At 41.1% G+C, this 23,209-nt stretch overlaps 1 protein-coding gene across 3 annotated transcripts in view; it reads left to right on the top strand.

The window, feature by feature from the left end:
* The window catches only part of mmrn2 (multimerin 2), a 64,076-nt gene that overhangs the window by 16,583 nt on the left and 24,284 nt on the right, over positions 1-23,209 (top strand). Inside the window, exons 2-4 of one of the 3 annotated variants that reach the window (XM_062975797.1) lie at positions 13,831-13,953; positions 15,476-15,582; positions 21,319-21,375. In XM_062975797.1, coding sequence (XP_062831867.1) covers positions 13,831-13,953; positions 15,476-15,582; positions 21,319-21,375 — 287 coding nt within the window. Of the gene's footprint in view, positions 1-13,830; positions 13,954-15,475; positions 15,583-21,300; positions 21,376-23,209 lie in introns of all 3 variants that reach the window. The other 2 variants (XM_062975796.1, XM_062975798.1) reach the window with 2 other exon arrangements.

Here is a 23,209-nt window from a genome sequence, read left to right as displayed (position 1 = left end):
ACGAATTTAGCACCAAAATATCACAATGTATTGAAAACATTGTCTACAAAAATGTGTTGGATAATCCAGAACGTTGGATAAGTGAGACTACTGTATAAGCTATTAGCATGCTAAAACAAAAGTGCATCACAATTCTTCCATGGGACAGAAGAGACATGAAATAGTCATAATTTCGTGCCAATTTCTCAAATTTTAATCAAGTGTGGCATAGCACAATTCTGTCTTTTCATTTTTGTTATAATCTTTTGCATTTTATCATCCTTCATGAGCAAAGTATTTCCTTCATGATGCCCTTGCTTCAAACATTGGGACACACATACAAACACACAACTTCTTTGTTGCTCCTTGTTTGCCTAGCCAGTTTCATTTGAGCTTTAATAATAATCATCATCATCATCGTCATCATCATCATCATCCACCCTTTTCACAAGGGGACTCAGAGCAGTATATAAGCAGACACAGGCAAACATTCAATGCCTTATTATAAAGACACTAGCTGTGCCCGGCCACGCGTTGCTGTGGCAAAGTATGGTGGTATGGGAAATAAAGTATTGAGGTATTGGTGGTAGTTAAGGTAAAGGGTAAAGGTTTTCCCCTGACGGAGCTTAGCCTTCTAACTGGCAGCAATTGGATAAAAACAATTATTCCTCTCCCTCTAATTAGGACTTTATTTTTCTTTTCTTTTTGTTTTATGAACGTAGAGGCATGGATGAGGGGTTGTGCTGCCAAAATTAGTGTTTCTGGGATGTGTAGTTTTGATGTTTTGTCCTAGGCCGAAATTTCATTACCTTTTTATATATATATAGATACAATCAGACACAAACACGCAAACTAAGGCAAAGGTTTCTCCTTTCATTTCTGGCCCTGGAGGCAGTGTTCATCTCCGGCTCTGGGGAAGTGCTCTTTCTCCATTTCCAAGCAAAGGAGCCTGCGTCCATAGACACCTCCTGGTCATGTGGCCGGCATGACTGCTTGGAATGTCTTTTTGCCTTTTCCTGCCAAAGCGTTACCGATTGATCTACTATTTGCATGTTTTTGAATTGTTAGGTTGGCAGGAACTAGAGCTAACAGTGGGAGCTCACCCTCTCACACGAATTCGAACAGCCAACCTTCAGGTCAGCAGTTCAGAAGCACAAGGGTTTAACCCATTTGTACCACCACGTCCCATGCAAGCTTAGACTACACATCTGAATTCTTCACTAGTGATTTGTCCTTTCCTTTCTTTATATGTGCCCATTTGTTCATTTCACTTCTTCCTGGAGTATACTGGGCAACTACATTGGAAACAGGGCCAGATACTTCTCCAGTCCCACACTCACCCTCATTCTTCACCAATAACAGAATGACAAAAGAGCCATATGAAGGTTCCACATGTGAAAACAATGTGCTAGGACATTACAGTTGGTCCTCCATATCTACAAATATCTACGGATTCAACCATACACAGTTTGAAAATATTTTTAAACTCCAAAAAGCAAACTATAATTTTGCCATTTTATATAAGGGGCACTAATTTACTATGCCACTGAGTATAACGGGACTGGAGCATCCATGGATTTTATATCCACCAGCGGGCCTGGAACCAAACAGTGGTGCATAGAAAGGGTCCACTGTGTATTCTAATTTCAAGCAAAGTAAGGAATGTTTGGAGCGACTTTTGGGATAATTGCACCATCTTTTCTTTTGAGAATAAATCCTTTCCTTCAACCTTTCTTCCAGTGGAAACGCAAGCTGTATATGATATGTGGTTATTCTACAAAGTAAATAGTACTCTGGGAAACTTCTCATAAGTTCCTACCAGAGTACTAATAGCTTTGTAAATGAAGCACATTAGTTATCCATCATCTGTGCACCTTGTTTCCAATGGAAGTTCTGGAGTGCTCTTAGAGACCACAAATGTCCCAGATGACATGCATTTTGGTTGAAGGGTTTTTTTTAAAGTTAGCTTTTGGAAGTAGTGTTGGAGGGAGAGCAACCAGGCCTTTTAAAAGGGTTGTATTGCAATAATAATAATAATAATAATAATAATAATAATAATAATAATAATGAAGACTATTAATTTATTCCACAACATGCTACTGGAGGAATGTAACAGAGTGGCTGATGTCTTTCTCAGGATAAATCACATTTTAGTATTGAGTGGCATTTTTTTATCAGAAGGGAGAACGTGGCAACTCTCGTGTTTTTTTGCCCATTTCCTTATCACCTTTACCCCTCTGCAAAATGTTTCCTTGAAGACTAAAAGCCTTCCTTCCTAAACATTTTTATTCTTTCTGTTCCAATTCCTACCAAATCTGCCCATTTCCAGCTACCATTTCTTTATAAAATCTCTGCTCTGCTCTTTGTACTACGCTTGAGTAATTTCAGTTGACCTCCTTTCATATTTTTCTTACTCGTCATCTCCTTTCCCCACTTTCAGTGCTTAATTTTGTTCCTAATTTGTTCCCCGCCTCCTTATAATTATATGTAACAAGTCTTTCTCTTACTGCACTTTGCTGATCTCTTTCCCCCATTTAATAGGTACAATCCCAATTAGTCCTGTTCCTCTGTTCTCCTTTCTCTTCTTTCCTTTGCATCAGCTTACTTCAACTGCTGTGTCCTAAGGGCCATTCTACACATGCCTAAAAAAAACAGAAAAACCAGATTAAAAGAGAGATGACGGCTAAATGATGTTTCAGGAAAGTGTGTGGAATCAGACTAACCGCTAAAAAGCACATGTTTAACAGGTGCACTTAAAACCCGATTTTGCTCAAAAAATGTGCATCTTCACATGACTGTATATCCCTGCAGAATCGGGTTTTAAATGCACACTTTCCTGAAACATCATTTAGCCGTTATCCCTCTTTTAACCCGGTTTTTCTCTGGGTTTTTAGGCATGTTGCATCACATTGTTGGCTCATGTTTAACTTGTTGTCCACAAGGACTCCAAAATCTTTGTCACACATATTGGTGTCGAGCAAAATAAAGCTAGTCCAATGCTCAAACCACTGCATCACACTGGCTTTTGTCGTTACATAAAATCTTGGAGGGTTTGGTAATGAAAGGGCTGAAATACTTTAAGGGCACCAGATCCATCTGGTCATGGAAGCTAAGCTGGTTAGTACTGTATTGGGGATTCCAGGTACTGTAGACTGTATTTCAGAAGACAAAACTGACAAACTCACTTCTTAAAATTCCTTAGCTAAGAAAACCCTATAAGATCCATGGGATCCTCATAAGTTGATAGACTTGCTTCCTTTACTCTTATTGATTATGCCTCTTTTCTCTCCTATATAAATCTTTTTGCTTTCTCTTCTTTTGCTGTCTTACCTCTATAACTTTTCAAAATGTATTGTCCATTTTGCTGTTCTTGCTGGAAAATCCCTTTTTTTTTAACATCCCTTCACCTTTAAACATTAGTTGATTTTGTTTTAATTGCCTCCCCAGGTTAAGCAGATTTGGCTTCTGTCTGCCCAGGAGTGCTTCTGGGTTGATTTGGCAAAATTTCCATCCCATTGTGGAAGGATGAAAGCAAAATGTACGCTACCTTCTGAATCTTTGAGAGCACTCATACTGTGGTGATGATAATGTAGGAACCAAATATGCTTTCAGAAGGAAGAAAACATTTTATCATTGCATTAATTCAGTGCTGGGGAAATTTGGTACTCATCTCAGAGATCAAAAATCCATTTCAATTTGCCATCTTTTGACCTCTACTTTCTCTAATGTTTCTGAATTGGTGCCTTTTGACTTCAGTCTAAATCTCCCATAAGGAGATTGTTTTGCAAATGGACTGGGGAAGAGCCACAACTCAGGAATATAGCATATGTTTTGCAGATGGAACATCTCAAGTTTAATTCCTGGCATCTCTTAGTCTGCCATCCTGGGAACAACTGCCAGTCAATAAAGAAAATGCTCATTTAGATATTGGGTTGACAACATGTGCCCTGTCCATTTTTATGCACACCTCACCCCATAAGGATTTCCTTTAAAACAATGGGCATGCTCTTCATGCACCATATTTACAAATTAGTATTGCTCTGATTGACTGAGAATGAACACAACTGGTGACTACAATTCCCAGAACCCTCTCTTGCGGTTAACTTAAAATAATACTAAAAAAAAATCAGTGAATTGGTGAATTGTTCTGAAACCTGGCAGGCCTGCAGGTGTAAATAGGTTCTAAAACTGAGGTAGGTTTCATGCAGATAGGCCTTAAAAGGACTGAGGACTGAGCCTTTAAAGATTCCCATTGTAGTCAATGGGCAGAATCTTTGCCGAATGAAAATGGCAACATTCCTCCTGATTCAAGTAACTTCCCGGTAAACAGAATTAAGGATTAGTTGAAAATGGATCCCAAAACAGCATGTCTTTTGGCCAAATTGCACAAGCCTAGTAAACACTGCACATTGTTGCAAACGGATTTATGTAAATGTCTAAAACAACCACTAGATGGCATTCAGAAACTGTTTGACTTTTGTCGATTTTTTCATGACCCCAACATTGAACTAAAGGGACCTCATTTGGTATCAGAACCCACAGTTTAAGAAGCAGTGGGTTAGAGCAATCTTTATGCTGATGGAGATATTGAAGTCTCATCTGGAAAAGATAAAGAAAGGTTGTTTATAGGTACATAATTATAGCACTGTGATTCCATTGTAACTGAACCAGTTGCACCTTATGAAATCCTGGTGTTTGTAGTTTTTCAATGGAGTCACTAGAGGAGATCTCTGGCTGATAATTCTTAAGATTTCATAGGATGTATTCATAACAATTAGAATGGAATTGTAAAGAGCTAATAACGACTGAAGCCCAATTTGGAAAGATTCAACCACCAAAGACTCAGGGAGGAGACCTTTTACTTTAAAGGGTAGCGTAACTTGAGTTAGAATATATGCGACAGAGGTTTAGATGTTGGAAGAACAATAACAAGTTTATTCATGCACAAGCTTGGTGGTTACAATGTTGTTTCTCACTTAGAGGTATTCTTATTAACAGTTACAATACTAGAATGAGATGAATCAACTCTCTAAAGTGTCACTTCTTTTACTTAAAGTAGTTAAAACTTCTTCCTCTGCTACTTTTAAACCATTACTTCAATGGATCTCTGTGAGTCCAGCTGGGATTGGTTCCCAAAGTCTGAAACTTGGAATTTCCAGTGACTTTAAACCACAGTCACCCCTGTGATATACTATCACAGGTTCTCTGTTCCTTACCAGGACACAGACTACATTAAATAAGTCACCAAACTTATTTAAAACCGACTCAAAATGAACAATTGAGTCTCCTTGATCTCATCAACCTGGAATCAATCTTCCCTGAGCCCCATCAGAGCACAGACTGCCCTTCTTTTTTAAATTCAGCACTCCTTCAACTAAATGGCAGTTGGCTCCGCCTACTTCTCCATGGCAACCAGCCTTTGAGTGCTGAGGTGCAATAACTGTAATACTTACCCTTTTAAAACATAAACACACAATTAAACATAACATCTGTAAACCAAAATTCGTACTTCATTACAGAATCATAAGGTTATAATTCAAGTTCAGCATCTCTTCCAGATTCCAAAATATTCTAAAATCCACAGTTGTCAGTGAGATAGTAATATCTTTGCTTTCTGATGTTTCAGTGTATAAAAACCTTCGTTCATGCACAAACCTATTAAAATATTGTGTATAAAATTACATCCAGACACTGTGTATAACATACATAGGAAATATAAACACATTTGGTGTTTAGACTTGGATCTCATTTCCAGCTTATCTCATTATACACGTATAATGGATAAAGGATACTCAACTTGTAGGGCCATTAGAGGTTTTACAGAGAAGGCAAGGCTCAAGAAGCAAGAAAAAAATAAAGCAATAAAAAGAGAGACTGGTTCTCTCTGCAAGAAGACAAGTCTGTGCCTGAGGCTGGCAGATTTCCCAAGGAACAGAGGCAAGCCCAGCTGGTCCAAGCTGGAATCCACGTGGTTCCATTTGTATTAAATAGCAGAAAGGGAGCTAATTCTGGCAGTGACAATGCATTTGTGTGTGTGAAGAAGAGAGCTTTCAAAGCATCCCCTTGTGAAGCATTGCAGAAGATGTAAGTGTGTCTTTCTTGGATACCTCACTTCTTATTTTATGGAGTTTAAAATTCATTGTTTCCTTAAATCACCTAATCCCAGATACAGAGTGCTCCAATCATTGGAAGAAAGAGAAAATATCTGAGCTGCCTATTTTTTATTTCTATTTCTTCCAGTGTCTTTGGCATTTTGTGGCTGTTATGCTCGTTGCCTTTTCCTTTCTAGCAGAACAACTGGTGCTGGCATGGTTACACTAGTACAATCATGCTGGTGCAATGCACCAACAGGATATTGTTCACTCCCAAGGTAATTGTCCCACTCCAAGTCATCTAAAAACGTCAGAGTGAGATTAGGCTCCCATCTTCTTGCTGAGTTGCTCAATCTGTTTCCCAAACAATGGAGAAGGCAGGTGAGGAGTTTCAAAACTGTCATACGGAAGCAAGGTTCTGTTTTAGCCCACTTTCTCCTTACCATGCATAATTCTGAACTGTCCCAACATGCCCTCCCCCAGCCGGCTTTTTTCCTAAGCAAAAAAGACAAAGCACTGCCACTTCTCTTCACAGGGACATTGCTTCACTCCCTTGATTGCTTGAATTGTTCTTTTTTCCCTTCTGCCTCTTTCCATCCCAGCTCTTCAAGTGCAGATTGATCTTATCACATTGGCTATTGGATTCACCGGAGCCCCGGTGGCGAAGTGCGTTAAAGCACTGAGCTGGAGACTGAAAGGTCCCAGGTTCAAACCCCGGGAGTGGCAGGAGCGGCCGCTGTTAGCTCCAGCTTCTGCCAACCTAGCAGTTTGAAAACATGCAAATGTGAGCGGGAAGGTAACGGCGCTCCATGCAGTCATGCCGGCCACATGACCTTGGAGGTGTCTACAGACAATGCCGGCTCTTCGGCTTAGAAATGGAGATGAGCACCAACCCCCAGAGTCAGACATGACTGGACTTAACGTCAGGGAAAACCTTACCTTATTGGATTCACCACACATTGTGACGAATCTGTGGGGTCCTGGCGGAGGCCTGGAGAACCCATTGCCCCACGTCCTGCATTGCCCAACTCACTGCTGGCCCCATCCCATGGGGGGAAAGTCTGCGGCCCGGTTCTTTCCCATTGTTTTAAAGGCAACATGGGAAGCCTGCCTACTTGCTGTGGTGGCAGTGTGCACTTCTTCCTTGCCCCTTTCTCCATGGAGCTCAACCAGAAGTAGGTGTGTGTCATGTCATGGGCTCCATGGTAAGGAAGTGGCATAGGTAGGTAAAGGTAAAGGTAAAGGTTTTCCCCTGACGTTAAGTCCAGTCGTGACCGACTCTGGGGGTTGGTGCTCATCTCCATTTCTAAGCCGAAGAGCCGTCGTCGTCCGTAGACACCTCCAAGGTCATGTGGCCGGCATGATTGCATGGAGTGCCGTTACCTTCCCGCCTGAGTGGTACCTATTGATCTACTCACATTTGCATGTTTTCGAACTGCTAGGTTGGCAGGAAAGGAAGTGGCATACAATGGGAAAATTATCCCACATGATGAGGTCATATATGCACTTAATTTTGGCTGTTCTGCTCCCTAATCATAGAATCATAGAATAATAGAGTTGGAAGAGACCTCATGGGCCATTCAGTCCAACCCCCTGCCAAGAAGCAGGAAATCACATTCAAAGCACCCCAGACAGATGGCCATCCAGCCTCTGCTTAAAAGCCGCCAAAGAAGGAGCCTCCACCACACTGGGGCAGAGAGTTCCACTGCTGAACAGCCCGCACAGTGAGGAAGTTCTTCCTGATGTTCAGGTTGAATCTCCTTTCCTGTAGTTTGAAGCCATCGTCCGTGTCCTAGTCTCCAGAGCAGCATAAGACAAACTTGCTCCCTCCTCCCTATGACTTCCCCTCACATATTTGGACTTGGCTATCATGTCTCCTCTCAGCCATAATGAGGACATTACCCCCCCCCCCCCCCAAATAATACCTCTGCTCTCCTGCGACATTTTTGTTCAGCCTTCAAACATTTAGCATTGCAGAGAGTGAGACACTGACAATGATTCACACTTAGATATCTTATATTTGTGTATTCGCATTCCATTGGTAATTTCTCCTGTCACTTTTCCTTGAATTGCTATATAGATATTTTTAAAAACTCAACAAAAGGTTTTAGTTATTAGGTAAAGGTAAAGGTTTCCCCTGACAATAAGTACAGTCATGTCTGACTCTGGGGTTTGGTGCTCAACTCCATTTCTAAGCTGAAGAGCCAGCGTTGTCCGTAGATACCTCAAAGGTCATGTGGCCGGCATGACTGCATGGACCGCCGTTACCTTCCCGCCAGAGCGGTACCTATTGATCTACTCACATTGGCATGTTTTTGAACTGCTAGGTTGGCAGGAGCTGGAGCTAACAGCGGCCGCTCACGCTGCTCCCGGGGTTTGAACCTGGGACCTTTCGGTCTGCAAGTTCAGCAGCTCAGTGCTTTAACACACTTCGCCACTGTGTAGAAATTTGGAGACTGAAGGAAAATTTCATTTGAGGGACAGAATTCATACGGGGGCAATGCCATGTAGCTACATCCTGGTCCACACTCCTACTTGTGTTGTTTTTTTGTTTGGTTTGGTTTCTTTCATGTTGCTAAGCATTCTGTCCCCTCCGCCTCCTTCACACACACAAACTTTCTCTGCAGGCTGACCTCAGCTTCCACTCTAATGTTTTACGTCTTTTCCTATTGTTTTTGCTGCTCAGAGTTTCAAGCCAAAAACTTTCCCATGTATGGAGATTATCGGAGTTTTAGTTCCTCTGTTGAAGATCTAAGATTGGCAGTGCAAAGCCAGTCATTCTTTAGACGCAGCAGATTCTTTCCAATCTTGAGCAAACACTATTCTATTTCAATGCAAATCTCCCAAAACAACACAGTGGAGAAAAGCCTCCTGACCTTTCTGTATTCCCGCATGACGCTGGTAGCATTGTGTGAAATTTTATGTTCTGTTTTATTGTTGACCCACCTTCCCTTTTTTTGGAGAAAGGATTATTTATGTCTCCACAATGCAAAGGGACAGCCCACCCCATGAGAACTCACTCACCCTACTTAGTGACCTATGCCAAAGCAGTTGTGTTTAGAGTAAAGTGAAGCATCCTTTGTAATATAGCCTTTCAGAGCTTTGTCATGCTGAGATAAGAGGAGTTAAAGTCCAAAGGAAAGTAGTTTCTCTGAGTTTTGCCTTTTGTGAGTGTAAAAGCATTGATTTTCTTACCAATGGTTACAAAAACACTTAAAACATATGGCAAAGAGAGTTACCCCCAACTTGTACTTTCATCAAATCCAGGCACTGTTGGTTGAGCCTGTAAATGCACAACTCTGATGCAGTTGGATGACAGACTCTACGGGTTTGTGGATGGATGCTGCTGCTGCTCAGTCGTTAAGTCGTCTCGAACCTCATGGACCAGTCCACGCCAGAGCTCCCTGTCGGCTGTCACCGCCCCCAGTTCCTTCAAGGTCAAGCCAGTCACTTCAAGGATACCGTCCATCCATTTTGCCCTTGGTCAGCCTCTCTTCCTTTTTCCTTCCTTTTTCCCCAGCATCGTGATCTTTTCCAAGCTTTCCTGTCTCCTCATGATGTGGCCAAAATACTTCAACTTTGCCTGTAATATTCTTCCCTCCAGTGAGCAGCCAGGCATTATTTCCTGGAGGATGGACTGGTTGGATCTTCTTGCGGTCCAAGGCACTCTCAGGATTTTCCTCTAGCACCAAAGTTCAAAAGCGTCTATCTTCCTTTGCTCAGCCTTCCTTATGGTCCAGCTCTCGCATCCATAGGTTACTATGGGGAATACCATTGCTTTGACTATGCGGACCTTCGTTGCCGGTGTGATATCTCTGCTCTTCACTATTTTGTCAAGGTTGGCCATTGCTCTCCTCCCAGGGAGTAAATGTCTTCTGATTTCCTGGCTGCAGTCTGCATCTGCAGTGATCTTCACGCCTAGAAATATAAAGTCTGTCGCTGCTTCCATGTTTTCTCCCTCTATTTGCCAGTTATCAATAGGTGTAGTTGCCATAATCTTGGTTTTCTTGACGTTTAACTGCAGCTCAGCCTTTGCACTTTTTTCTTTCAACTTGGTGATAAGGCTCCTCAGCTCCTCCTCGCTTTCAGCCATCAGAGTGGTATCATCTGCATACCTAAGGTTGTTAATATTTCTTCCAGCAATTTTAACTCCGGCCTTAGATTCCTCAAGTCCCGCATGTTGCATGATGTGTTCTGCGTACAAGTTGAATAGGGAGGGTGAAAATATGCAGCCCTGCCGCACTCCTTTCCCAATCTTGAACCAGTCTGTTGTTCTGTGGTCTGTTCTTACTGTGGCTACTTGATCTTTATACAGATTTCTCAGGAGACAGACAAGGTGACTTGGTATCCCCATACCACCAAGAACATGCCACAGTTTATTATGATCCACACAGTCGAAGGCTTTAGAATAGTCAATAAAGCAGAAGTATATGTTTTTCTGAAACTCCCTGGCATCCTCCATTATCCAGCGGATATTGGTAATTTGGTCTCTCGTTCCTCTGCCTTTTCTGAACCCAGCTTGGACATCTGGCAACTCTTGCTCCATGTATTGCTGGAGTCTGCCTTGTAGGATCTTGAGCATGGGAAATAAGTGCCACTGTACGGATGTTTGAGCATTCTTTAGCATTTCCCTTTTTTGATATGGATGCTGAAAGGTAAAGTCAGGGTGCAACGCAGAGAGATTGCATCCTGGCTTTGTGGGGAAAACTGGGGAATGGGCATAGGGTTTGCATAAAGACGACGTTAGAGTCATGGCCTGGAATCTTCATGTGGGGCAGGATGGGCAACTACCAGAGTTGAGGGAGTGCGAACCTCCTTGGAAGGTTACAACATTCCTACTGCTCCTCCCTATCTACATACCTCTTTTCCTGATTTTTGTTTAAAACTGATGGATTTTTTGCCCTAGTTTTGTCAGATACTTTAAACTGATACCATTTTACTTAGGAAAGACCAAAATGCCTGTCAATGTGCCTAGAAATGTGGCACTTTTAGGCATTTTTCCTCCAGTTTTCCATGCTTCCTGCTACCAGTGTGCTTCTCCCCATGCCATGATTCTACTATCAATACCTCCCAATCCTGCAATGTTCCTGTTACCTACCTTGGTGCCATGGGTCCCTTATATTTCTATGCTGGCATGGCAGCAATAATGTGATAACGGCCAGGATTCTCTTCCTTCTCTGTCCGCCTCACTATTCCCAAGCTGACTTTTTTGCTTTCGTTTTTATACATATCTTTGCTTTTTTGTTTTTAATAATGAAATTGCACAATTGCACAAAAATATTTTTTTAAATTAAGGAATCTCAGTAGGACAGAAAAATGGGGTTATGTGCGGAAGTATGATCATGGATCACTGCAGATGCAGACTGCAACCAGGAAATCAGAAGTCGTTTACTTCTTGGGAAGAGAGCAATGGCCAACCTTGACAAAATAGTGAAGAGCAGAGACATCACAATGGCAACGAAGGTCCGCATAGTCAAAGCAATGGTATTCCCCATAGTAACCTATGGATATGAGAGCTGGACCATGAGGAAGGCTGAACAAAGGAAGATAGACGCTTTTGAACTTTGGTGCTGGAGGAAAATTCTGAGAGTGCCTTGGACTGCAAGAAGATCCAACCAGTCCATCCTCCAGGAAATAATGCCCAGCTGCTCACTGGAGGGAAGGATATTAGAGGCAAAGTTGAAGTATTTTGGCCACATCATGAGGAGACAGGAAATCGTGGAAAAGATCACGATGCTGGGGGAAATGGAAGGAAAAAGGAAGAGAGGCCGACCAAGGGCAAGATGGATGGATGGTGTCCTTGAAGTGACTGGCTTGACCTTGAAGGAACTGGGGGCGGCGACGGCCGACAAGGAGCTCTGGCGTAGACTGGTCCATGAGGTCACGAAAAGTCGGAAACGACTAAATGACTGAGCAGCAGCATGATCATGGAATCACATAATGGCAAATTGGTGCAATTGCACTATTGAAGAGAAGTGTGATATTAAATGTGGTCAATGCAACATGTACCCACTATCTATGCTAATGTGACTGCAGTGGAATAGTAGTTTGGTGTGAGAAAGTCATAAGTGCATTATCTGAGAGGCCAGAGCCATGGCAGAATATAAGTGGGCTTAGAAATGTGTACCTCCCAAAAGTAACTTTCCCTAGCTCTGATTATGGATAGTTCCAAATTATTAATTTCATAGGCCTTGCTGGACAGAAATTGGAGCTAACTGGCTTTTCAGGCCTCTGAGGCATGACTTTTGTGTGGGATATGCCCAGTTGCCACCTGATCAGAGGCGGTTCAACCGTAAGGTGAACTAGGCACTTGCCTGTGGCACCATCGTCCCGGGGGCACCATCATCCCAGGAGGATGGTGCCACCCCCCACCTCTTTCTCCTTCGGGCCTTCCGGCAGCCGTCCAGTACCTGCGGTAGGCCTTCCGGTGCCTGCGCTGGGCCTCCTGGTGCCCGCGCTTGGCCTTCCAGCTGGCGCAGACCTGCCTTCACGCTGCGCGGGCCCACCTTTGGGGCCTTCAGAGATTGTGAGGTCTGTGGGAACTTGGAAGCTAGGTAAGTGGGGTTTATATATCTGTAGAAGGTCCAGGGTGGGAGAAAGAACTCTTCTTTGAAGCAGGTGTGAATATTGTAATTAATCACCTTGATTAGCATTTAATGGCCCTGTGACTTCAAGGCCTGGCTTCTTCTTGCCTGGGAGAATCTTTTTTTGGGAGGTGTTAGCTGTCCCTGATTGTTTACTGCCTGGATTTCTCCTGTTTTCAGAGTAACGTTCTTTATTTATTGTCCTGATTTTAGAGGGGTTTTTTTTAATACTGGGGGCTATACAGTCCACACTGCCCTATATCCCTGTTCAATGTTTGGTGCTAAATTCACAAATATAGTGAATTCCTACATAACATTGCCATGTATTGAACTGCTTTTTCTGTTGATTTGTTGTAAAACATGATGTTTTGGTGCTTAATTTGTACAATCTTAATGTAATTTGATGTTTAATAGGCTTTTCTTTAATCCATCATTATCCAACATTTTCACTTATCCAACGCTTTTATTTTTCAGTGATTGATTGGGGGGGGGGGGGTGCCAAAATTCTTTTTGCCTACACTGGAAAATTACCTAGGGCCAGCCCTGCACCTGATTTACAGCCCCAATTATGAGAAGTTATTTATACAGATATACCTCTTTATATGGAGGCCCCTGGCAAAGGTAGGTAGTGTATGCCCAGAGGCGGTTAAACCACCAGGCCAACTAAGCAGTTGCCTGTGGCGCCATCTTGTTGGGGGCGCCATCGAGGCAACTCCTTCTCCTGCGGCCTGCCTCCGCAAGGTATTGAACTGCTTTTTCTGTTGATTTGTTGTAAAACATGATGTTTTAGTGCTTAATTTGTAAAATCTTAATGTAATTTGATGATTAATAGGCTTTTCCTTAATCCCTCCTTATTATCAAACATTTTTGCTTATCCAATGCTTTTATTTTTCAGTGATTGGTTTGGGGGGGAGGGCAAAATTCTGTTCGCCTACACTTGAAAAATACCTAGGGCCGGCTCTGTGTATGCCGTTCACATTTATCTTAATTAGAAGTTCTTGCAGTGCCACACAAAGAAGTAGTATATTAGAAAGGCTTTCCCTGTGGATTTCTGCCTGCTATATACCCATAAAAGGCAGAATGATTCAATCCATCAAAATGATGCTTGCATAATTGTAGATGTAAGTAATGGCTACTTTCATAATTTTTCCTGAGTGTCCCCTCTTCTCACCTAGAAACTGGTGTTCCTCCATCCGATCCCGGCCGATCACATACATAGCTGCTTGCAAGACTGAGAAATACGTTGTTAAGTCACAGCGGCCATGTCCAAATGGGACTCCAGATTGCCAGAAAATCATGTAAGTTTGGAAGCTTTCCCTTCTAATGAGGTTTCATGATAGTGTCCAGCCATTGTCTGCTCTCTCTGAAGGCTCTCATTTTTATATCTGTTGAGATGTCATGGCTATACTAAAAACATTCCAGGAATTGTTTCACTAGAGTTGCCTAGGGCAAAGGGATGTCTGTCCAATCAACAGAAAATGTAATGTAGATGTTTCCTTTGCAAATCATGCTTTTGCCTGAAGCATTGTAAAGGCAAGGCCATATTGAACACAAACAGGTGTTCATTGCTTGTTATAGTTAGGAAGGCCATGGGGTAGTTCTATGAAAATTCAGATAAAAACATGAAATTCTGATGAGAAATTTGTATCAACATTACACTGAAATGTGCACGGACATCTACTTCTTTCTTCCATCGCCACCTTGTCTGGGAGAGAAAAAGACTATTGGTTTTTCATTTTGTTGAGGACTGAGTACAATTACCCTTGAATGGGGCTGTTTAAATTTGCGTAAATATAATGAATCTACAAAATTATGAGATCATAAGTCCAGTTTATGATTGTATGACCCCTGTATCTTAATAATAATACAGTAGAGTCTCACTTATCCAAGCATCGCTTATCCAAATTTCTGGATTATCCAAGCCATTTTTGTAGTCAATGTTTTCAATATATCGTGATATTTTGGTGCTAAATTCGTAAATACAGTAATTACAACATAACATTACTGCGTATTGAACTGCTTTTTCTATCAAATTTGTTGTAAAACATGATGTTTTGGTGCTTAATTTGTACAATCATAACCTAATTTGATGTTTAATAGGCTTTTCCTTAATCCCTCCTTATTATCCAAGATATTCGCTTATCCAAGCTTCTGCCGGCCCGTTTAGCTTGGATAAGTGAGACTCTACTGTAATAATAATAATAATAATAATAATAATAATAATAATAATAACTTTATCTATACCCCGCCACCATCTCCCCGCGGGGTCTCGGGGCAGCTCACATTGTTACAAAAGTAACAACACAAATACATTAGCACAATATACACAAGTTAAAACACAATAAGGTAATAAAACAAAAGTTAAAACAAAAGTTAATACAACAGTAATCATATCAAACCACCACCAATATAATTCAGTCAAGCTTCATAGGTGGGGGGACTGCATCTTAGGGACCAGTATCAGTTTCAAAAATCTACTTCTGACAAAATATGGCCTCTCTAAGCATTTTCTAGATTTTCCAGGGTGACTTTATGGGATTCTTGGGCTAGAAGTCCTTCATAGGATTTACTATTATCTGTGGTTTCACATATCCACACAAAATCTGGGAATGCAACCCTTGTGGATATATGGGTTATACTGAACATTGAACAAGATGCCAGTCATTTGTTTTAGTTCTTCCTTGTACTCTACTATTTGACAGAAGTGGGAAGGGTAGGTTGAAACCTGGTTAGAATTTGCATATGTTGGCCCAATCCAGTACTTTCCAACAACTCACATTTTGTTTTCCTATTATCTTTTCATGTGTGCCATTCCTTTAGGTACAGAGCAGCTTTGAAACCAGTCTACCAAGTAAAACACAAAGTCATAAGTTCTCTATACTGGAAATGTTGTCCTGGCTACAGTGGGAAGAACTGTGAGCATCACGGTAAGAAAGGCAAATCAATGTTGAATCATAACAGAGACAGCACCAGAGATGCCAAAGTTGAAAGCAAATGGGATTGGCTCAATAGAGTTGAGTAATCAAAATATCTATGTATATAAAAGGATAAAGTTGCGGGCGCAGTGACTATAACAATAAAACTAAACATCCCAGAAATACGAAACTTGGCAACACAATGCAAAAGCCTTGCCTCCCGGTTACAACAACACAACCACACCACAAAACCGCAACCCGGACCCATAACACTCACAACAACACATCATGACTATAACAACACAACTAAACGCCCTAGAAATACAAAACTTGGCAACACAACGCAAAAGCCTTGCCTCCCGGTTGTAACAACACAATCACACCACAAAACCACACTGGACCCACAAAACTCACAACAATGCATCGTGACTATAACAACACACCTAACACCCCAGAAATACGAAACTTGGCGACACAATGCAAAAGCCTTCCCTCCCGGTTGTAACAACACAACCACACCACAAAACCACAATCCGGACCCATAAAACTCACAACAGTGCATCGTGACTATAACAACACAACTAAATGCCCCAGAAATACGAAACTTGGCACACAACTAAATGCCCCAGAAATACAAAATTTGACAAAACAACGCAAAAGCCTTGCCTCCCGGTTGTAACAACACAATCACACCACAAAACCACAATCCGGACCCACAAAACTCACAACAACGCATCGTGACTATAACAACACAATTAAACGCCCCAGATATACAAAATTTGACAACACAATGCAAAAGCCTTGCCTCCCAGTTGTAAGAACACAACCACACAACAAAACCACAATCCGGACCCAGAAAACTCAGAACAAAGCATCGTGACTATAACAACACAACTAAACGCCCCACAAATATGAAACTTGGCAACACAACACAAAAGCCTTCCCTCCCAGTTGTAACAACACAACCACACCACAAAACCACAATCTGGACCCAAAAAACTCACAACAACGCATTGTGACTATAACAACACAACTAAACTGGATGGCCATCTGTCTGAGAAGTTTGGGTGGGTTCTTCCTCCATGACAAAAAGAAAGAAAGGGGTTGGACTGGATGCACACTACAAATTCCAGCACCCCATGGCATGGAGTCCATGCATTTCAATTAGAGGCCTCTTCCTTCTCCCTTTCCCCGCCATCCAACCCACTGACCCAGTTCCATGGCTCCTCAGGCAGGAAAGGCTGGGACGGATAGAATGAAGGAAGGAGAGAGGGAAGAGAAGCAAAGGAACGCCAAGTATAAGAGCCCTCCCTCTCTGCCCAGAAGGCCAAGAGCAAAAGGGAGAGAAAGATCATTGATCCGGTTATATTTACCCTCCTTTCTGACCAGTGTGTTCTTATCAGAGAGCTCAGGATCGGAGCAGAGAAAGGGAACAGCATAGGAATAAAGGAAACAAGGAGAGCACCCACTCTATCTATCCATCCACTCATCTATCCATCCACTCACCCACTAATAATAAACACCTACACAGGCAAGAATCAGCCATGCACTGAGTCTACAAGGCCATTCAGTGCTCATCCACCTTCCCAATCCCTACATTCACACTTGGCCTCCAAAAAAAAATTACAGAAATAACAATGACAACAACAACAATAACAATCTACACCATCACAGGCAAGAAGCAGCCAGGCACTGAGGTTGAGAGGCCAGTCAGTGTTACACTGGGCCTCCAAAAAACAATACAGTACCATCTAACTTATCCAGCCTTCATGACCACTACAACAACAACAATAATAAACACCTACACAGGCAAAACAAAAAAAAACTATTGTACCACAATAAGATGTAAACCGCACTCAGCAGAATCAGACATCACGATTAACAACAAACAAAAGACAACAGGGATCTCAAGCAATTATCAATCAACACAAAAATTGAAGAGGGTAACAGACTTCAAATACTACTACTAATGTGAGTATAAAGAAGGGTGGAGGTCACAGCATAAATACAACCTAATGTAGACTGACCAACACCACCAGACTAAGCCACAGCAACGCGTGGCCGGGCATAGCTAGTATACTCTATAACAGTGATGGCCAACCTATGACACGTGTGTCAGCACTGACACGCCTAGCCATTTTTGCTGACACGCTGCCGCATGCGGATTGATTGGATGACTAATGTCTTTTGTGGCCAAATTTGGTGTGATTTGGTCCAGTGGTTTTGTTGTTTACTCCATGGGAATTATGCACATTACATACACACACACACACACACATATATAATCATTCTATTATTATAATATTATTATTGTAGTATATTATTATATTATTACTATTATATTATTATTATATTATTCATTATTCATGACTACATTGAAACTACAATAGAGAGAAATCAGTGTGGAAATTGCAAGAGGTACCATAGATTGTTGTACATGGAAATAATGGTAGTAAATAGTTTTTGATTTATTAAATACAGTTATATATTACAATTATATATTTTTGTTATTTAAACTATATATATTGTGAAATTATGGTTTTTTTCTCGAAGTGACACACCACCCAAGTCATGCTAGGTTTTTTGGTGAATTTTGACACACCAAGTGCAAAAGGTTGCCCATCATTGGCCTAAGGGGTCTTTTCCAACCCTCTTTATTATTATTATTATTATTATTATTATTATTATTATTATTATTGACACAAAAACACAGTATAACACAGCAAATGAGATATATATATATATATGCTAGATTTTGTATCATCATGTCTTTAAACTGCCAAGGACAAAGACAGCCCACTACAAAAATCACATTGAACACTTCCCCAGCGTTTAGGGCTGTGTGATGTATGATGATGATGATTATTATTAACAATATTGAGGCTAGGTGGCCATCTGTCAGGAGTGCTTTGCTTGTGCTTTTGGTGCACAAAGATAGAAGGGGGTTGGACTAGTCCAAGGGGTCTCTTCCAACCCTCTTTATGGTTTTTATTATGATTATGATTAACATTGAGGCTGTATTTGTTCCTGTTTGGTTTTTTAAAACTTCAAAATAAGGTATGTGCAGTGTGCATAGGAATTTTTTTTTCCAACTATAGTCCGGCCCTCCAACGGTCTGAGGGACCGTGAACTGGCCCCCTGTTTTAAAAGTTTGGGGGCCCCTGCTCTATAACATAAGGAACAATATAATAAAACCCCCATAACAGATGCACCCAAAGACCTCTCTGTGAGGCTTGATACCCCATGGAAGCATGGGATAGGGTGCAGAGTACCAAAAGGGGAAATGGGATTGTCCGAATTTCAGAGGAACATAGTATGAGGGATGATCCATTCAGTTTAAGAGTGTTTCCTCCTTCCTCACAGAAGAACTTGCGGAAATGAGAGGCCCATTGACACTAACAATCACAGTGCTATTATGTAATGTTCACTGCCAAGGTTTCATCCTATGGGATTCTGTGGGGTGTAGTTTTTGCTAAGGCTCTCAAGCACTCTGGATGAGAGTTCCAAATTACAAAAACCCAAATGCCATGGGATGGGCTTTGGGAAGACTTTCCAACTCACTGGAGTGACTTTGTGGGGACTCAATTTAGAGGGGTATAGTTTAGGATTTGGCTGGCATGCCTATTTATGGTATGGAAAGGAAAAAGTTAACGAAGACTGTAATAGGCACCCAGTAAGAGCTAGCCTTCCAGTGATGTGGAAGAGATATAAGGAAGGGAGTGAGCAAAAAAAAAAAAAACTATTTATGACTGCATCCTTGGGAAGCAGTGCTAAAACTAACACATAATGAGGAAATGAGAACGTATACAGAATACCTAATGGAAGAAAAAGGACAATGGGAATTAAAGGGGAGAGAATGGATGTTCTTCCTTCATGGTTGTCAAGATACATGCTCTTATTAACAGTCTGTGCCCAGTATCATATAGAGCAGGGGTCCCAAACTAAGGCCCAGGGGCCACATGTGGCCCATCGAAGCCATTTATCCGGCCCCCACAGCACAAAAGCAGAAGGGGGTTGGGCTAAATGATCCAAGGGTTCTCCTCTTCTCTATTATTATTATTATTATTATTATTATTATTATTATTATTATTATTATTAACATTGAAGCGGGGAGGCTATCTGTCAGGGTGCTTTGCTTGTGCTTTTGGTGCACAAAGGCAGAAGGGGGTTGGACTCAATGGCCCAAGGGGTCTCTTCCAACCCTTATTATTATTATTATTATTATTATTATTATTATTATTATTATTATTATTATTATTAACATTGAGGCGGGGAGGCCATCTGTCAGGGGTGCTTTGTTTGTGCTTTTGATGCACAAAGGCAGAAGGGGGTTGGACTCAATGGTCCAAAGGGTCTCTTCCAATCCTATTTATTATTATTGACACAACAACATTGTATAACACAGCAAACAAGATAGATATGCTGGATTTTGTATCACAAAATCACAAGTCGATTATTATTATTATTATTATTGCTTGGTGGCCAACTATAGTCCGGCTCTCCAATGGATCATGAACTGGCCGCCTGTTTAAAAAGTTTGGGAACCCCTGATATAGAGATTGCCAGATGCTGAGAAAGTAACTTATTTGAACTATAGCTCCCAGAATCTCCATGACTACTGGCCATCCTGGTTGCCGAACCCTGGAAGTTGCAGTCCAAATATTCCTTTCTCCTAGCTGGTGGGAGCCCTGATCTACCTTTTCTAGGATTGATCAAAATATAGCCAAAGGCTTTGAATGATAAAAATTTATATAAGCCTATTTAAACAGGAAATACCGCTGGAGTGCTTTGCAGAAATTTTCTCACACACACCCTTGGACTTTTCTATTTGTTGTTGTGTTGCAACCTTGAACTGAAATGGATTTAACTCGCACTGTTACCTCAAAGAACGTAACACTGTGAAGGTGCAAAAATATTGTTAATGTAGATCAGACATAATGTTAAAAACAAAAACAAAAAAAACATATTGTTAGCTCTTGGGTCCATAACTCTAAATGAGAGGGGGTTGTATTTACGTATTTTAATATAAGTCTAGCAGACAGAGATGCATGTTTAGGAAATCATTTGAAGGATATAAGTAAAGATAAAGGTTTTCCCCTAGTCTAGTCGTGTCCGAATCTGGGGGTTGGCGCTCATCTCCATTCCTAAGCTAAAGAACCGGCGTTGTCCATAGACACCTCCAAGGTCATGTGGCCAGCATGACTGCATGGAGCGCCGTTACCTTCCTGATCTACTTACATGTGCATGTTATTGAACTGTTAGGTTGTCAGAAGCTGGGGCTAACAACGGGAGCTCACCCGCTCCATGGATTCAAATTGTTGATCTTTCAGTCAGCAAATTTAGCTGCTGAGTGGTTTGTTTATTTATTTATTTATTTATTTATTTATAGTATTTATATTCCGCCCTTTTCATCCCAATGCACACATAGATGACGAACACTCATAGAATAAAATCATAGAATCGTAGAATCATTGAGTTGGAAGAGACCTCATGGGCCATCCAGTCCAACCCCCTGCCAAGAAGCAGGAAATCGTATTCAAAGCCCTCCCGACAGATGGCCATTCAATCCCATTTTTAGACATACAAGACAGACAGAGACATTTAGAGGTATTTCGGTATCTTCCAACTTTAACCCGCTGCTCCACCGGGTTAAATGGATTTTCCCAGTGTATTGAATTGTGAATAGCCAAGGAATAAAGAGAATCACTATTTTAATACATTCATTTGCAGATCCGAATTTTCTTCCAGGGCCCACTGATCAGCCAAGAAGCTGGGAAAAAGAAAGTGATGCTTTCTCAAGCCAAAGTATGTTTAAATGCAAGATATCATTCTAGCATTGAATAATGTATCCTAAATTTGCTTTTACTTTTAAAAAACAACCATTATTTTTCTTTTACATTTTCACATTTTATTACTAGGTAGAATATGTTTCCAGTGCAGAAGCCTCTCCATGCTGGAACATGTAAAATTTGACAAATTTTAGTTTACTCATGATCTTGTATTCTTATAGTTGTACTAGTAGTAAGATGTAATAGTAGTAGTGCTCCTATGCCATGGCATCTATTTTACTCTGTTCTATCCATTTTAGATAATAGTATGTTTTGTCCTGTTACCCAGAATGCTGATCATTGACAACAGCCCCCTCTACACTGCCATATCATCCACATTATCAAAGCAGATAAACTATATTATCTGCTTTGAACTAGATTATATGAGTCTACACTGCCATAGGCCATATATATTCAAAGATAAGCTGAGTTTTTCAGCCCTTTTTATGAGTTGAAAAAGTCTCCCTCGGCTTATAATGGGATCAAAACTGGGCAGTGGAGCCTGGAGACCATTGTTTGTAATATATGATACATTTCTCTTTTCTCTTACCCTCCCTTATCAGTGTGTTTTCTTTTCCAATGCCTGCCTCCTTTGCTCTTAACTAAGGGAATATTTTGAAAAGGGAAAGGAGGGGGAGAGAAGCCCTTGCAAGAAATAAATCCATTAATCTTATGAAAGCATTTTCTCCTGAAATATTTGTTAATCTCTCCTACATATATACTGGTGTAGGCATTTCCCCCTACAATCCTTTGCAACTTCTATGTACCTATATAGCTCTATCTATCTATCTATCTATCTACATTAATTTTATATATGAAATTTCCTCTCATATGTTTGTAGGTCTTTGCAAATCATATATATATATATATATATATATATATATATATATATATATGAGAGAGAGAGAGAGAGAGAGAGATTTCCATGTATCTGTATATCTGTGTAAAGATGTCATGATCATTGTGTTTTATTCATGATTGCTATGTTTGGGTTGACTGTTTAAGGTTGTATATTTCAGCTATTCTTGTACAGAAGTTGGGAGCCTCTAGGGCATGGCCAGGAAAAGGGGCGTGGCTTCACCTTGCTGGTGGAAGCCTTAGAATTCAAAATTTAGCAGTTGGAATTTGGCAGTTGGAGTTTGTCGGTTGAGCAGAGCAGTTGGTTCTGTTCAGTGAGAAAGGAGTGTGATCGAAAAAAAAGAGATTGTGGGAGGAAGTTGAGCAGCTAGAGAGTTTTAGCGGAGAAGGGCTAAAATTAAAGTTGCTGAGCCTTTAGTAGGAATAACTAAAGAGCTGAGGCTATATCCCTAAGTCAAAGAGGACTAGGGTTAACCAGTTAAACTCCCCAGTCCAAGTTTGATCGGGTACAGATCAACTAAGTTCAAGAAGGACAGTATTCCTAACTGAAAGAAACAAGTAATTTAAAGCTGATACCATACTAAGCTCAGTGAAACTATTGAGAAATCTTGCAACACTTACTGTATAGAAGTAACATCGTTCACCTCAAGTTATAACATTCTTGCAACCATCAAGCTTTGTGCTATAAATAAACAAGTTACTGTTTCTTCAAATGTTGCTTATTACTTGAGCAAAGCATCTTTCAAAGGTGGTGGCAGCGACAACATAGAAAAGTGAAATACATAGAGGTAGAAGGTGAATCCTTCGCAATTTGGTGGCAGCGGTGGGATCCAAAAAGATTCCATCCCTGTCATCACATCAAGTCTTCACATTTTGGTGGCAGCGGTGGGATACGTGTAACAAAGACTGATTCAGTGCCTAGAATCCGTGTAACAAGAACTGATTCAGTGCCT

The sequence above is a fragment of the Anolis carolinensis genome, chromosome 3 (assembly GCF_035594765.1).
Source record: "Anolis carolinensis isolate JA03-04 chromosome 3, rAnoCar3.1.pri, whole genome shotgun sequence".
NCBI lineage: Eukaryota > Metazoa > Chordata > Lepidosauria > Squamata > Dactyloidae > Anolis > Anolis carolinensis.
This window is presented reverse-complemented; position numbering and strand designations above follow the sequence as displayed.